The sequence below is a fragment of the Geospiza fortis genome, unplaced genomic scaffold (genome assembly GCF_000277835.1).
Source record: "Geospiza fortis unplaced genomic scaffold, GeoFor_1.0 scaffold23, whole genome shotgun sequence".
Taxonomy (NCBI): domain Eukaryota; kingdom Metazoa; phylum Chordata; class Aves; order Passeriformes; family Thraupidae; genus Geospiza; species Geospiza fortis.
The window spans coordinates 408,927-421,720 of record NW_005054303.1 but is presented as its reverse complement, the minus strand read 5'-3'; the positions used below and the strand labels follow the sequence as shown (position 1 = coordinate 421,720).

The window sequence follows — 12,794 nt, the reverse complement described above, 5'->3', positions numbered from 1 at the left end:
AAAAAGCACACCAAGGAATTAATTCACTACTTCCCATGGGCAGGCAGGTGTTCAGCCATCTCCAGGAGAGCAGAGCCCCATCACATGTAATGGTGACTTGGAAAGTGAGTGAAACACAATCACTCCAAATGTGCTCCCTTTCCTTCCCCTTCCCGCTTTATATACTGAGCATGATGCCATATGGTCTGGAATATCTCTTTGGTCCGTTTGAGTCACCTGTCCTGGCTGTCTCTCCTCATAGTTTCCATGCACCCCCAACTTCCTTGCCATCATGGCAGCACAGAAAGCAAAAAAGGCCTTTGCTCTGTGTGAGCTCTACTCAGCAATGACAGAAACATCTCTATTAACACTGTGTTCAGCCAAATGTAAAACACACCCCCAAAGTAGCCATTTGGCCTACCCCAGCCAAAACCAGCACAAATACAGTAGTGAGACCAGGAGTATTTCCCATTGATCTGGCACATGTCTAATTTGGAGCCCCAGTGCGGCCTTTTAGCAAAAGTCACTTTTGTAGGAGCTGGGCTTTTCTAAGAGGCAACAGGATTGCACAGCTGTGTGCAGGGTGCTGTGCGGCGTAGAATAGACATCGAGTTTCACATTCTCACCACTCCCTCTGGCATCATTGATCAAGTTTTGAATCCAGCCATGGACTGACAGCATTGAGCAGCAGGCAAACTCCGTTGGTATCAGGCTGGTGCATTCAGAGGATTCCACAGGGCCCTATTCTGTGTTTTTAGGTCACAGAGTAGCACAAAGACTGTGCATACTAGCCAGTATCCAGCTTTCCATGGGGTCTCAGTTTTCTGTCAAATCTGATGCAAGTCCTCTGCCCCTCTGAAAGAAGAATTAATGTCTGAGGTCAGTAGAGTCTCTGCTTAGATTTGTTCAGGGATATAACATGGTAGAGATTTTTACCTCTAGACAGTGCAGTGATTATTCATTTCATGGCATTTACTGGTTGCCAATGGCTTGCTAAACTCTAACCCTTTAGACCTGAACAAGTCATCCAGAGCATGCAGTGAAAATGTAGGTGTGTTCAGCATCAGCTGCTTTTCTGTGGTAATGTGATACCTTAGGGCTCATAGGGTCTTGACAGGGTTGTTAATAAGCAGTGCCAGATTGGTAGGTGAGCAGAAAAAGAGGATTTTATGTTGTGCATCAATGCAGAAAGCTATTAAATGAGCCCTTAAAATCTTTTCCTTCCTGCTATTGCAGGAGGGGGGTGCAAGAGGTTGAAATCTCTATGCCAATGTAACACATTTAAGGCTTGTGTGTGTTCTCCTTCTCTCTGTCTTGGGAAATTGTTCAGGAGTGACATTTTAATTGAACCATCATTCAAGGAACATGAATGTCCTCTGGAGCCTTCCTGCTGGGGTTGCTTAACGAGGTCACAACTGTGAATGTGAAGGAGCAGGGTTTCCTCCATGGAGGTGCTTCTCTGCAGTGCAAAGCTCCCTTCCAGGATCACCTCCACTGAACCTTTGGTTGTTCCACAAGATGAGATTATTTTCTAAGGCCAAGCAGTACGCCTTGCCCAGTTTTTCTCCTTCTCATCATAATCAAATTTCTACGCAGGATGATGGGAAGAGTCTCTTGTCAATTTTAAAAAAAAAGGCAAAAGCATATCTTGTGTGTTGTCATGTGAGTGTTCAATGTTTGATTGTCACAAGACGTTAACTGTTACGGCTCAGTAGCAACAGCTTCTGAACTGCCTGAAGGCAAGGGTTTGAATTGGGCCAGATGCCTGTGAAAATTCTTTTTTTTTCAGATTTAAACACTTGCATTGCTACTTTAGTTTCTGAAAATGTTTCCCAGTGACAACACACCCTGACTGTGCAACCACTTATCCCCAGAGTTAATTGTAACCATCTGAATGCACAGTGCACATTGTTAAAGCTATTTCAAGTTACAGTTGATAGGGCATCAAACCACAATATGCAATTCATTTTAGAAAGTGCAAAAGCTGAGTTATACCCAGTGTATTAAACAAAATCCACAGCCAAATGTTTTGTTGCAGATTTTAAAATAACTCTATAGTTTTAAAATAATGTTGGTTGTTTTTTATATTTGAATTATATATTTGGTTATTTTTATATTTGAGGTTAATTTAAAAGGTTTAAAAGGAACTTTAATTCCAGTGGAAGCAGCACCACCCCATGACCACCACCTGCTGACTGTCTAACAAGTGTGATTTGTAGCCAGTTAGATTTTTAGGTCAGCTGTGTTATTCCAGCAACTTCTGGGAGATGTTAGTGCTGACATGTGTTAGTTAGGGCAGCTTTTCTTCCCATGGAAAGCTCCCATGGACTAATTGTTTAAATTATATGAACTTTTCAATATTAAGGCAACCTCAGATCTGAGAGTGAGCAATGTCTACCTCATCACAGCAGGCATTTCCACCTGGTTATTAATTTAATATTTCATCAGAACTACTTTGAACTGGCATGACTGCCCATCCTGGGTGCTCAATGGAAAGTGCTTCAGTTTTCCACATAATGCAGCTCCCACTGGTTTGTGGTTTGTACCAGAGCCTGCATATGTGTATGCACTTGGCACATAGCTTGGCTCTTGATGAGACACTAAAATAACTAGTTCTTGCTTGGTAGGCAGTTTTAAGGATAGTTATGAGGTCATGTCTTTGAGGTCAGACACCACTTCAGTTCTTAGGGCTGTGGTCCAGATTGAGTGTGGTGATCTAGCAAAGTAAACTCTTGGCACATTGCTGGTTCATTACAGATATTCTGGCAGCTTCCATAACACCCAGCAGTTTTTGTGCCATGTACTTCTTCTGGTCTGTCATGTGTTCAGTGTCAGCCTTTTAAGTTTGCCCACCCTGAAGTGACCCTGTTAGATCAGACTTGGCCCAAAATGCAGGTTCTGTAACCTTAGTGTTTCAGTATTGTTATTTTAGTTACTTGCATACTCAGACATTTTAATTGAAGATGAACCTCTTCACAAACACTGACATACTTGTCCTTTTAATGCTACTATAGTAGGGAAATTTTTTCTCTCATGATTTGCAAGTTGGTAGCTGACCCACTGAGAGATCAAGGGCAGTATGGTACTGCATAAGGTAGACTTTCCATATTATGCCATATACAGTCAAGCTGCAACAAACAACCATGATTATGAAAGACTTTTAAATGATGGCCCTCTGTAGTACCAAAAGGCAGGGGGAGGGGAGTGGCTGTCATCAGACACTCTTAACTCATTCTTTACATCTATCTTCTTTTTTTCCTTCTTTTCTCTTTGCTTTTTAAATAAATGAGCTTATATAAGGCTTCTTAAGGCTGATTACACCCCAAAAAATGAGAAGATAGTTACTGATTAAGTTGTGAAAGTGATTTGCTCATCCCAGTGATCTTTCAGGAATCTACTTGGTTTGGATGTTTGTGGTCTGAGAGACCAGACATGAACACTGTGTCAGCAGAGACATCACATTTGAAGTCAGTTATCCAGGAATAAACTTGTCTAGCAGTTTGTCCTGTTTGCACATTTTCTGGTTTTGTATATTTCATTGGAACAGCAGAGTGGATGGGGAGACAATGATGAAGTTTCTGTAGAGAATCAATCTGCTTCTTGCCCAGTTGTAACTCATCTGGGAAAAATTCCCTACTGTATCCATTTAATCTTGAAATGCTGAGGCATCCCTGCCATAGAACATATGTCTTGGACTCAAGACTTATCTGAGGATCAACTAAAGTAAAAGCTAGCAATGAGGTATTATAGCTTAAAATGAGACATTTTTGATTAATGTGTTTAAAACATGACCAACATTTCATGGCCAGATTTCATGCTTTGGATATTTCACGTTTCCAGAATAAGATACTTGAATGAACAGAGTTTCATTTGATTTGTCATTTGCAAGGAGCAGTTGCAGTGCAGTACAATTCACCTGTTTCTAATGCTGTGGCTACAACAAAGTTATAAATTAAACTTCTACACAGTAAAACCAGATCCAGAAGCTCTAATGAGTAAGTGACATGGCTTGTGCAATTCATGCGCAGTTCATGTGTTTAGAGGGGAAGCAGCAGAGAGTGATAAAGTGTTAAGTATAAAACAACTTCTGCTGTTCAAGTGAATTAAAATTCTGTTCATGAGAGAAACTTTATTAAACAGACATTTGCACATGAGTGTACTGAAACAGGAATGTGGATCCTGAATGTATTGATGGATACTTTACCCCATCCCTTGAAAGTAAATAATCTATTTTGAAGCTGGGAAAACAAGGAACTATGATGAATTGGCAAAAGAATTATAACATGGAATTGAACAGTTGCTCTTTTGTGTGCACCTCTTGATCTAGCCCCATATAAAGCAAAAGAAACTGTTAATCTTGTAAAATTCAGGAAAAAACCCAAAGAAATATTAGATTTATTTGCATAGTGACTCAAAGGCAATAAAAAATACTATCGTCTCTCATTAAAATATTAAGTAAAAGTCTTTCTATGAAACAAACATGTCAGATTTCCTTCTTATGTTTTGCAGTATCACTTTATTAAAATCACTTGGTCTGTGAAAAGTCAGTAAGAAATTAATATTTTTTTTTTCCTAGGAATTAAGAGAAGACAACATTGTATTAATTGAAACAAAAGCCATGCTAGAAGAACAGCTAACCATGGCAAGAGCTCGTGGTGATAAGCTGCATGAATTAGAGAAGGAAAATTTGCAGTTGAAATCCAAACTTCATGATGTAGAGCTGGTATGCAGTTTCTTTTTCATTATGCTAATTTTTTAAACTTCCATTTTTATCTTTACATTACAAAATCAAGTTACAGAAACTGGTTGAGACAGGCAAATAAATCAATAGTGCTTTTGAAGAGGTTTTTAGATTGAACTTTGTGTACATGAATTCTTGAAATAGTGTAATGTTAACAGGGTAGTTATTGCCAGTGCTACATTGTATGAGACTGAGGGTTTTTTAATGCAGAAGGTATATCACAATTTTATAATACAGTCTGCTTTCACACTTTTTGTTAATGGAGATACTAAAATCTGTTTAAGTAGAAGTCTCTTAGATTAGGAAATTAAATCTACTCTAGTAAATAGTCTTTCTTGTTGGAAACAAAATCCTCAGCCATTGCAGAGTCTTTAAGAATCCATTACCACTGTAAAAGACACAAAATTCTAGAATTTCTTTATATGTAAATCAGAGATATGTTTTATTGTTTCATAAATAAGGAAAGGTAATAAGTGAGAGACTATTGTCTACAAACAAAAAGCAATATTGGACTTCACAAACCCACTAGAAATAATAAATACTCTTTCATCTCTTGTATTTTACTTAACAGTCCTCCTCTTATCCCACCATGATTTGAATTCTTGTGGTTCATCTATAGAGGATTTTCAACAGGTTCTGTTGGAAATAAAAATGTGGAGGATGTTGTTTGGAATGACTGAATCTTGATGTACATCAGTGACAAGGGGTGTGCCTCAGGGATCCATAGTGGGACCAATGTTACTTGATATCTTTGTCATTTATAACATTGTCAAATGGGTCAGGTGTACTGTCAGTGGATTTACAGGTGATACCAAGCAGAGTGGTGTGGTTGACACACCTGAAGGATGGGATGGCCATTGAGAGGGACCAGGACAAACTTGAGAAGTGGGCCCATGGGAATCTCATGTGGTTGAACAAGATCTAGTTTGAGGTGCTGCACCTGGGTCAGGCAACCCCGGTATCAACACGGGCTGGGGATGAACAGATCAGAGCAGCTCTGCTGGGAAGGACCTGGGGGTGCTGGTGGGTGAGAGGTTGGATGTGACCCAGCAATGGGCACTCACAGCCCAGAGAGCCAGATGTGTCCTGGGCTGCACCCAAAGCAGCGTGATCAGCAGAGTGAGGGAGGGGATTCTGCCCCTCCATTCTGCTCTGCTGAGACCCCACCTGCAGTGCTGCATCCAGCTCTGGGGTCCCAGCACAGGATGGATGTGGACCTATTGGAACAAGTCCAGAGGAGGGTCTCCACGGTGATCAGAGGGATGGGGCACCTGTCCTGTGAGGAAAGGCTGAGAGAATTGGGATTTTCCAGCCTGGAGAAGAGGGGGCTCCAGGGTGACCTAATTGCTGCCTTGCAGTACCTGGAGGGAGCCTGGAAGAAAGATGGTGGAAGACATTTTACAAGGGCATGCGGTGATAGGACGAGAGAGTATGGCTTCAAACTAAAAAAGAGTAGGTTTAGATTAGATAGCAGGAAGAAGAAATTCTTTACTGTGCGGTGTTGAGGCACTGAAAGAGGTTTCCCAGAGAAGTTGTGGGAGCCTCATCCCTAGAAGTGTTCGAGGCTAGGTTGGACAGGGCTTTGAGCAATGTGGTCTAGTGGGAAGTGTCCCTTCCCTTGGTAAGAACTGCATAATCTTTAGTGTGCCTTCCATCCCTAACCATTTTATGATTCTATGATTCAGGATATTATAAAGACCATGTCATGCTCAGCTTCTCCAAAGTTGCTGGAGATTTTGCATGCTTTTCTGGTGACTCGATGAACTTTTGAGTTTTGGTTTCTGAAAAGCTGAGAACCACTGAGGCAGCATTTCAGTTCCCACAAAAGCAAATGGCCCAAACAGTCACAAGAAGCAACAATAGATTCATTCTCCAGGTCTGTTTTCAGGAGTTAGAATTCAAATTGTGAGGCAGGTGTTACTTGCTGATCCATATGACTGTGTCCAAGTTTGATGTGATGAGTTGAAGTCCTGCAAGGTTCTATCTGAAGAATTTCCAGTGTTTCAGAGCATGATGCTGCATGTTTTTGAAGAGCTTAGCTCTGGAGACATCTTGAATCCAGTCTGCCATACTAGTCCTGGCTTGTAGTGGCCCTGTCATCGCCCAGTGAGTTCTCACTGCCATTCCCCTTTCTCCAAGTGTGTTGTGCACTGGAGCTGGTGCTAAACAGGGCTCATACAGGTAGCCCACAGCAGACATGTGATGCTGAAAATGTATTTCATTATAAAACCCCAGTGTTTAAGAAGATTCTTTTACCCTCAGCATACACTGTGCTTGCAGCAGCTCAGCCTGCAGTCTTAGAGATGAGCTGAACATGCTTTCATTCACATGTGTCTTGCACAGGACCGGGACACAGACAAGAAGAGAATTGAGGAGCTGCTGGAGGAGAACATGGTCTTGGAGATTGCACAGAAACAGAGCATGAACGAGTCTGCACACCTAGGCTGGGAACTAGAACAACTGTCTAAAAGCACTGATCTTGCAGATAGTGAGTACCACCTGGGGTAGATGTGGTGTTTGTGGTCTGTTTCAGAATAAACAGATTGGTTGAATGGGAACAGAAGTTGAATCCAAGATTGGAAAGCTTCTCTCATTCAGCCACGTGACTTTGACCTTCATTTTTTTGAACTTCTAAAATGTGTTCCTCTTCCTTTCACTCTCTTTGGAAAGCATCAAAATGTTTTCCTTTTGTTATGGTCATCACGGAGAGAATGACTTTTAAGTATTACACTTTAATAGAAATTAAAAAATAAAGCTTTGTAAATGACACAGCAGAAATGTCACATTGAATATTTCTAACTGAATGGTTGGGTGGAGTCTGTGATCTTTAGTATTCTTTAGTACAGTTAATACAGACAGTTATGTGGTCTTTAAGTCCCAGGAAGTAATGTATGCTGAAGTAATTTATTTTTACAAGATACTGAAAAATGTGTGCAGTTAAAATAACTGGCTGATTTTTTTTCTTTGAGTGGTTGATTTGATTTCCGTAGCTATCACAAACATAGCTTATTCTTTCTTCACTGGACAGGTTTTAGCATTGGTTCCTGTGTTTAACATTTCTTCTGTCTGTTACACCAGTCTAAATAACGATTCTAAGTAGAACTTGGCAAATAGAAGCTATTTCCTCTAATTCAACATGCAGCTTTGAGTATTGAATATTCACCTTATTTTGCTAAGTGTTGCATGTTTCTCTCTGTGAGCCGGGAACAGTTGAACTTGAAGACAAAGGAATAAATTAGAGTAAGCAGATGTTAAGTTTTCAGTGAAACTGTCTAGAATAGCTTTGTTTTGTAAAACAGCTGTGTGTGTGGCTGACACCAATTCTGAGATCTTCTTGCTGTCTAGGATCTGTGTTCTCTTCACTAAGATTAATGGCTAGTTAATTGTTACTTCTAAATAATAATCTTGCAGAGCAGGTTATGTTAGCCTGAGAAATGAATGTCACTCTATTACTCCTGTGTAATCAACAATACAGCTCATTGTGTTAGTGGGGGGAAAACACAGCTCTCTCAAAACTTAAAAGTTTTGATCAAGAGTATTTCAGGAAAATGTAAAAATACCTGAATTTTATGGCCTGTTTAAAATACCAAGTTTTGTTCCCTTCTTGATTTGCTTTCACTGTTGATGTAATCGAAGGAGGAATGCTAGTTACCTCTTATTTACTAATTTCTATCAAACATAACTTTAAAAAATCACTTGAGTGATTTAGCACTGCACTGATGTGTAACATTTTAGCACTGGAGCTTCAGAAGCTCTCTGATTAACCAAAGAAAAAGAATGAGGAACTGAGAACATCCATAAATTTGTATTCAGTAGGAAAATAAAATGGTGAAGGAAGCGTTTTTTGGGGTTTTTTTAAAGTACATTTAACTTTGGACTTTTATTTAACTGAAGTGGTGTTCTGACTTTACAGTAATTCTCTGTAAGAAGTTTTATTTTAATCCATGTTGCTGTTCTGAATGCAGCTTGTTTGTACAAATAGACTCAGACTGCAAAACTCTTCTGGAAAATCTCCCATTCCTGGCTATCAGGTTGAGTGTGCAAGGGTGGCCGACAGAAGATTTTACCAGCTAGTTTGGTATTTTTTAACAAAAATAATTTTAAAAATAAGCAATGGAAAAAGTAATTTAGGTGGACTTCAGAACAGAACTCAGCTGGATTATTTAGTTAGTAAATGTTAAGTATTTGAGTCTTCACTTGACCAAAGCTTTCCAGATGATGCTCTGCAAAAGAAACAAACAGAATTTTACCAATCTCAGGAAGTTGCCAGCTTAAAGTACTCAGTGTGCTGTAGTGCTTATTTAGAAGGAGTTACTTATTTTCTTAGGTTTAAAGACAGTGTTAAAGTCAATTTCACATGAAAAGTAGTTTTGAAGTGATGGGTAGCAATTCTTTCATGTGTACAAGAAGGTTGCTCTTGTAATTATTCAAATGCTGGGCAGAGAAATTACCAGAGCAGTGAGGCTCAGGTGATGGATTTGAAGCTGAGAGGTAGTGAGACTTTTGATCTACAAGCATTGAGTAAAACAACATCTCTGTTGTAACACTTGAATAAATTTAGTTCTGAGACACTTCTCAGATCAGCATTCTGATGGGTGTCCCGTGCCTGGATACCTAGTAGTAAATTATTCTCTGTGCTTCAGCATACTCTTGATGAAGAAGCTATAAAGATAAGCTCTGGAATTCTCTGTTGTAAGAATTTTTTCTATGACTGAATGTGATTGAATACCTTAGTTTTCACTAACTCTTGGAAGTGCACCACCTTGCTGTTTTAGCAAAAACTTAGCAGGGTTTACTTTCTGCCTCAGTTTATTTCTGTTGTGAAAGTATGAGATGGTATCACACTGTATTTTGTTACTAACATTAGACATGCTCCCAACATGACTAAAGCAAATTTAAGATGAATTAAGAAAGTAAGCAACTTTTTAGATGGCTGGCTGTTCAGATGGTACCCTATTTATTAAAGGTATTAATGGTTATCTGTGCAAATAAGATTCTGTGGGTTCTGTTTTTAACCAAGTATTTACTTAGCAGTCAAGCTGAAATTGTAAGACTGACAGCAATAATCTTCATCCAAGTGGATCTTGTGCACCTCAGAAGGAGACATTGGTGAATTGATTAGTGCCACCTTCTGCTTCTCATGTTTCAACAGCCAGAAAATCCTTTGTGTTTGAGTTGAATGAATGTGCTTCGAGTCGAATACTGAAGCTGGAGAAGGATAATCAGAGCTTGCAGAACACAATCCAAGAGCTGAGAGATGCCTCCTTGACCTCCAGAGAGAGCAGCCTAAAGTTTGTGGAACTGGAGAAGGAAAATCAGCAGCTTAGCAAAAAGGTAATTTGCTCACAGGAGCAAATGGAGCTCTTAGTTTTTTTAAATACAGTGCACAAAGGGCCGTGCAGCATTCCTGAATGATGAGAGTTTTCAGGGAGTTCACCCGTGATCCCCGTTAGACTGACCATGATTTTGGTCCTGTCTATTTAATTGCATTTTAATGCAATTAAATTCTAATAATTTATTTAATCCCTTCTACTTCACTGCCTGCTTACGTGCATCACAGTAAGAAAAAGTGACTGTTCCTGTTAAATAAAAGCTGGTTTTAAGTGCCTGTTTGCCCCTGTCAGTTTGTACTGTTTATTGTGTCCCTCTCTGTTGTCTCACAGAAAGGAGGCCGTGGTCACATTGAACTATTTTTTTTTTTGAAAGTTAAATAATTTTTACATGTAAGTCAAATAAATTACACAGGTGAATTCAGGTTAGTATATTCTAAATGTCTGTCTTGCTGTCCAGAGTCCTGGGCCTGCTTTTTCTTTTTCTTGTCCTCTTAGCTGTTACAACTTCTCTAGTTTCTGTCTCTCTGTAAAGACCTCAGCTCTTTCCATCTTTGTAACAAACATGTAGGTCATCACTTTGTAAATGTACTTACATGTACATGTGTTGCACTCTGTTATTAACTTTGATCACATTTAGCTCAAATGCCAGCTCAGTCCTTGTCCTTGTGAAATACACTGCTCAGTTCACCTCCAACTACCAGCCTTATTTTTGTCTGGTTACTTGATTCCTCAGTTCTGATTAATTGAGCCAAGTGCTGCTGGGGAAAAAGGATGCTTCCTACTCTATAGTATAAAACATTTTCATGTTGGATTTTTCCACATTCCTACCATTCATAAATTATCCAGAATATAAGGCTCCTTTCTCCTTTTCCCATTACTTCTGTAACCTGTGTGTGTGAGACATTGATGCAAGGATTTCAGTTCTGTTTGGCTTGCCTGTGAGCTAGCTGAATCCCTTAAAGGACAGGGGAGAAAGCACCTGCATATGAAATACTGCTTGTGGATTCCTAGATTGTAACAAGCCCATTTCTCTGCTAGGGAGAGCAGTATCCAGCACTGGATCTTTCCATCTTCTGCAGAGATTCATTTGCTAAGTTGAGATCGGTTCTGCTTTTTTTCTTTCTTTTGTGAAAAAGGAAAACTGCAAAGATTCAGTTCACTCTTTAATTTTCCTTCCACACTTCCATTTATGACCTGTTGTGTATAAGTAATTCAATCCAGCTCTAATTTACATGCCTAAAACTGGAGATTGAGGCAGAGAAAGCCCTCAGCAGATACCTGTGGTGTACTGCAATTTAAGTCACTTGAACAACTGTGATCAGCCTCTGGCTTTGCCCCAGGCCGATTCCTGTGGGTACCTCCTGTTATGGCACTGTATTGGTGCCAACAGTTGTGATTGCCTTCACTTAGAATACAGTAAGGTGTGCCAGGGGAAATAATAGGCCAAGTCGCTGATTTGTTACAAAATGTTTGCTACAGTGGGCAGGGGAGAGTGCAAGAGCTCTGGAGCAGTGTTAAAGTCAAGCACGTGTAAGTCAGAGGACAAGAGATAAAGTATTTTTCTCGAATGTTCTATGTCTTTGGGGTTCTTTTGGAAACTTTCCTGAGATACCCGTAGTAAAATCCTGTCTCCCTAAAGATGTTTAACTGAGCTGAGATCTCATCCACTGTCTGAGACTTTCAAAAATTGTTTGAATATGCTTGTTTATCTGCTGATCTAGTGGTTGGTGGGATCATGTAGCTGAAACAGGATTATTCTGGTAGTACCAGAGGAGATGCAATAAGGAAGTAGTTATGTACTTTTTTTTTTCTTTTTTACAAGTTTTTCAGAGGAGCTGGTAGTAGCAAACCCTCCTTTCAGGCATGCTCAAGTAGTAGCAGTCCAAGTACCTGTCTGTTGTCTCTGCCTTTCTGACTTACTGAAAAGAGCTGTAAATAGTAATGTCTTACTTGCCTCCAGTTTTCTGGGAAGTGCAGATGAAGATCAGCTCTTGCTGAGCTACTGAGTTTGTTGCAGCTTTCTGTGAACAGCTCCTTTGAGACCAGTGAACCTCCACATGGTTACATTTCTGGCTGCTGAGCCCTCCTTATCTCCAATCTGGGCAGCCCCTGCTTGTTTAAACACTTCCTGTAATGAGGGGCATGTTGCCATAGGCAGAGCCCAGCCTCCAGCTATTTCCCACTTGGAAGAATTAGGTTTAATACCCGTTTTGTTGACATTCTCACTGTTGGCAGAGTTGATAATACCAAAACAAAAATGAGCTGATACTTGTGCAGAGCTGTAGGTGCTCACAGTACTTTGCAAGTTTAAAAAGGAATTATTTCCTGGCTTGGGGAGTACAGGTCCCAGACCTCTTGATTCTAAGTACTGAAGAGCTACTGCTTTTCTGCTTCTCATGCATTACAAGTACAACTTTCAAAATGAATAAGTGAGAAAACTTTGTGGTAGGACTGGAGCCTTATTCACAAATCTTTCCAATGCAGTATTGTCATCTGCTGGGGAAAAGAGAATACAAGGAGTGGGAGCATGACCTTAGTCACTCCAGTGTTTTAGTGGTTTTCCTCTGTTCCAGTTTTAGGTTGTTTTGGTCTTTTAGTGCTGTTGTTCACTGAAGTGTCTTAATACCTGCCTGCATTAACTGGTGGATAAGACCATCAGTGATGGAGAGGTTAGGAGGAGGCAAGCTCCTCAGGAAGTGGAGCACCAGAAACTTAATTCCTGTTAACAGGAGCACAACAGA

The 12,794-nt window shown here is 40.0% G+C and overlaps 1 protein-coding gene across 3 annotated transcripts in view; it reads left to right on the top strand.

The window, feature by feature from the left end:
• The window catches only part of CCDC88C (coiled-coil domain containing 88C), a 95,716-nt gene that overhangs the window by 53,914 nt on the left and 29,008 nt on the right, over window positions 1-12,794 (top strand). For all 3 annotated transcript variants that reach the window (XM_014311858.2, XM_031066167.1, XM_031066166.1), the window contains exons 11-13: window positions 4,556-4,702; window positions 7,064-7,208; window positions 9,873-10,054. In XM_014311858.2, coding sequence (XP_014167333.1) covers window positions 4,556-4,702; window positions 7,064-7,208; window positions 9,873-10,054 — 474 coding nt within the window. The remainder of the gene's footprint in view (window positions 1-4,555; window positions 4,703-7,063; window positions 7,209-9,872; window positions 10,055-12,794) is intronic.